At 63.4% G+C, this 1,919-nt stretch overlaps 1 protein-coding gene across 1 annotated transcript in view; it reads left to right on the top strand.

Moving 5' to 3' along the window:
* The window catches only part of SCRT2 (scratch family transcriptional repressor 2), a 17,230-nt gene extending 16,787 nt beyond the window's left edge, over positions 1–443 (top strand). The window contains 1 exon segment of the mRNA XM_024743050.1: positions 1–443. This exon segment is cut by the window's left edge and continues 30 nt beyond it. Within this exon segment, the coding sequence (XP_024598818.1) occupies positions 1–443 (443 nt within the window).
* Positions 444–1,919: the final 1,476 nt, after the last annotated feature.

A 1,919-nucleotide genomic window follows, 5' to 3' on the forward strand; every position in this document is an offset into this window, starting at 1 on the left:
GCAAGACGTACGCTACGTCGTCGAACCTGAGCCGCCACAAGCAGACGCATCGCAGCCTGGACAGCCAGCTGGCGCGCAAGTGCCCGACGTGCGGCAAGGCTTACGTGTCCATGCCTGCGCTGGCCATGCACGTGCTCACGCACAACCTGCGCCACAAGTGCGGCGTGTGCGGCAAGGCCTTCTCGCGGCCCTGGCTTCTGCAGGGCCACATGCGCTCTCACACGGGCGAGAAGCCGTTCGGCTGCGCGCACTGCGGCAAGGCCTTCGCCGACCGCTCCAATCTGCGCGCGCACATGCAGACGCACTCGGCCTTCAAGCACTACCGCTGCCGCCAGTGCGACAAGACCTTCGCGCTCAAGTCCTACCTCCACAAGCACTGCGAGGCCGCCTGCGTCAAAGGGGCCGAGCCGCCCCCGCCACCCCCCGCCGGCCTCGCCAGCTGAGCCTCCCGACATTCCCGGGGCCCCCCCACCTGCGCCCTCAGCGTCCCCCAGCTGCGTTCCCCTGCCCACGCCCCTCGTGGGGACCCTGCTCCCAGACCGGAACTTTTCTCTCCACCCCTAACCCAGAACTCGCTTCCGGCACTGACTTCCCCAGTACATCCCGACCCACATCGTCCTTACCGGCTACCAAGATTCGGACCTTGACCCCTTGTCCACGCCCTCAAGGCTCCCAACTCAGGCACCAGGTCCGCACCTTTCCCGGGCCCTAGAGCCGGAATTTTCTCCCCCCTCCCCCCCCCAGACTCTGCACCTCTCCCCTTCTAACTTGCAGACCTTTCCTCTCATTTCTGAGCTGAGTCTCAGACCGGTTCTCTACTGGAGCCCCCAACGTAAGGCCTAAACCCCCCTTTGACTCACGCCTGCAATGGATGCCCCATCCACACCAGGACACAGGCCTGAGGGATCTAATCTTCACTCCTCTTGGAGTCCCCACTTTGTCCCTGATCCCCTCCTCACCTCGGCTTTAGGTCCAGCCATTCACACACCACCACCCCACCTTCTTCATCCTCGGGGGGCCTTCTCACCCATCCCCACCCCTACTCTCTCCAGATCCCTCATTCCACTAGCAGCTCTCACCCCTCTGAGTTCACCTGACCTGGGGCAGACCTGAGGGGCAGTTCAGGGCCCTGCCCCCTAATGTAGCCCCTCTCTCACCCCAGGACAGCCTCTCCCCAGATTCTCTGAGCACTTTCCCCACCCACAGGACTACAGGTACCCCTCCTTACTCGTTGGGGTGAGGTCTGGGGCACCTCACAAATGCCCTTCTCCCCATCCAGCTGGGCCTCTCCAGTTTATTTGTGTATTTATTGATTTATCTATTTATTATTCTATTTAACCTCTTGGCCTCACCAGGGATGGTCTGGCTTTCCCAGCTGGACTGGGAGGTCAGGGAGCCAAGCAAGGAGAGGGGCAGCAAAGGCCATAGAGGGCTGCCCGCCACCCCAACACACCCCATTTCAGGGAGTGAGGGAGAAGCCCCACCCTCATCAGAGCCTGAACTTGCTGGGGAAGGGGGCGCGAGAATGGGAGGGATAGCCTGATGACCCTCAACTGGGGGATGGGGGACATCAGGAGGCCCAGTCATGGGGCAGGTCCTCATCCTCCTGAGCCTTCTATTCCCACTCCAGGGAGACCGGAGGGAGGAGCCTCCTCGATATGTTTCCTATTTATTCCTCTTCTCGAGGGACCCCAGGTTCCAGGGACCGACTGAGCCCCGGACCCGCTGGGGCCTCCGGCCCGCTCCGCTCCACGGGAGGAGCGCTCCCTCCCGGCCACGTCTATGCAACTCTCCCGGGCAGAGGGGCCGGGGCTGCCAGCTGCCCCCATTGGCCGCCACTACCTCCCCCGCCGCGCTTCTGCATGCCCGGGCGAGGACCGAAGCACACACCTCCACGCTCGCGGACCCTGGCCCCCTCT

This window comes from Neophocaena asiaeorientalis, unplaced genomic scaffold (genome assembly GCF_003031525.2).
Source record: "Neophocaena asiaeorientalis asiaeorientalis breed wild unplaced genomic scaffold, Neophocaena_asiaeorientalis_V1.1 scaffold82, whole genome shotgun sequence".
NCBI lineage: Eukaryota > Metazoa > Chordata > Mammalia > Artiodactyla > Phocoenidae > Neophocaena > Neophocaena asiaeorientalis.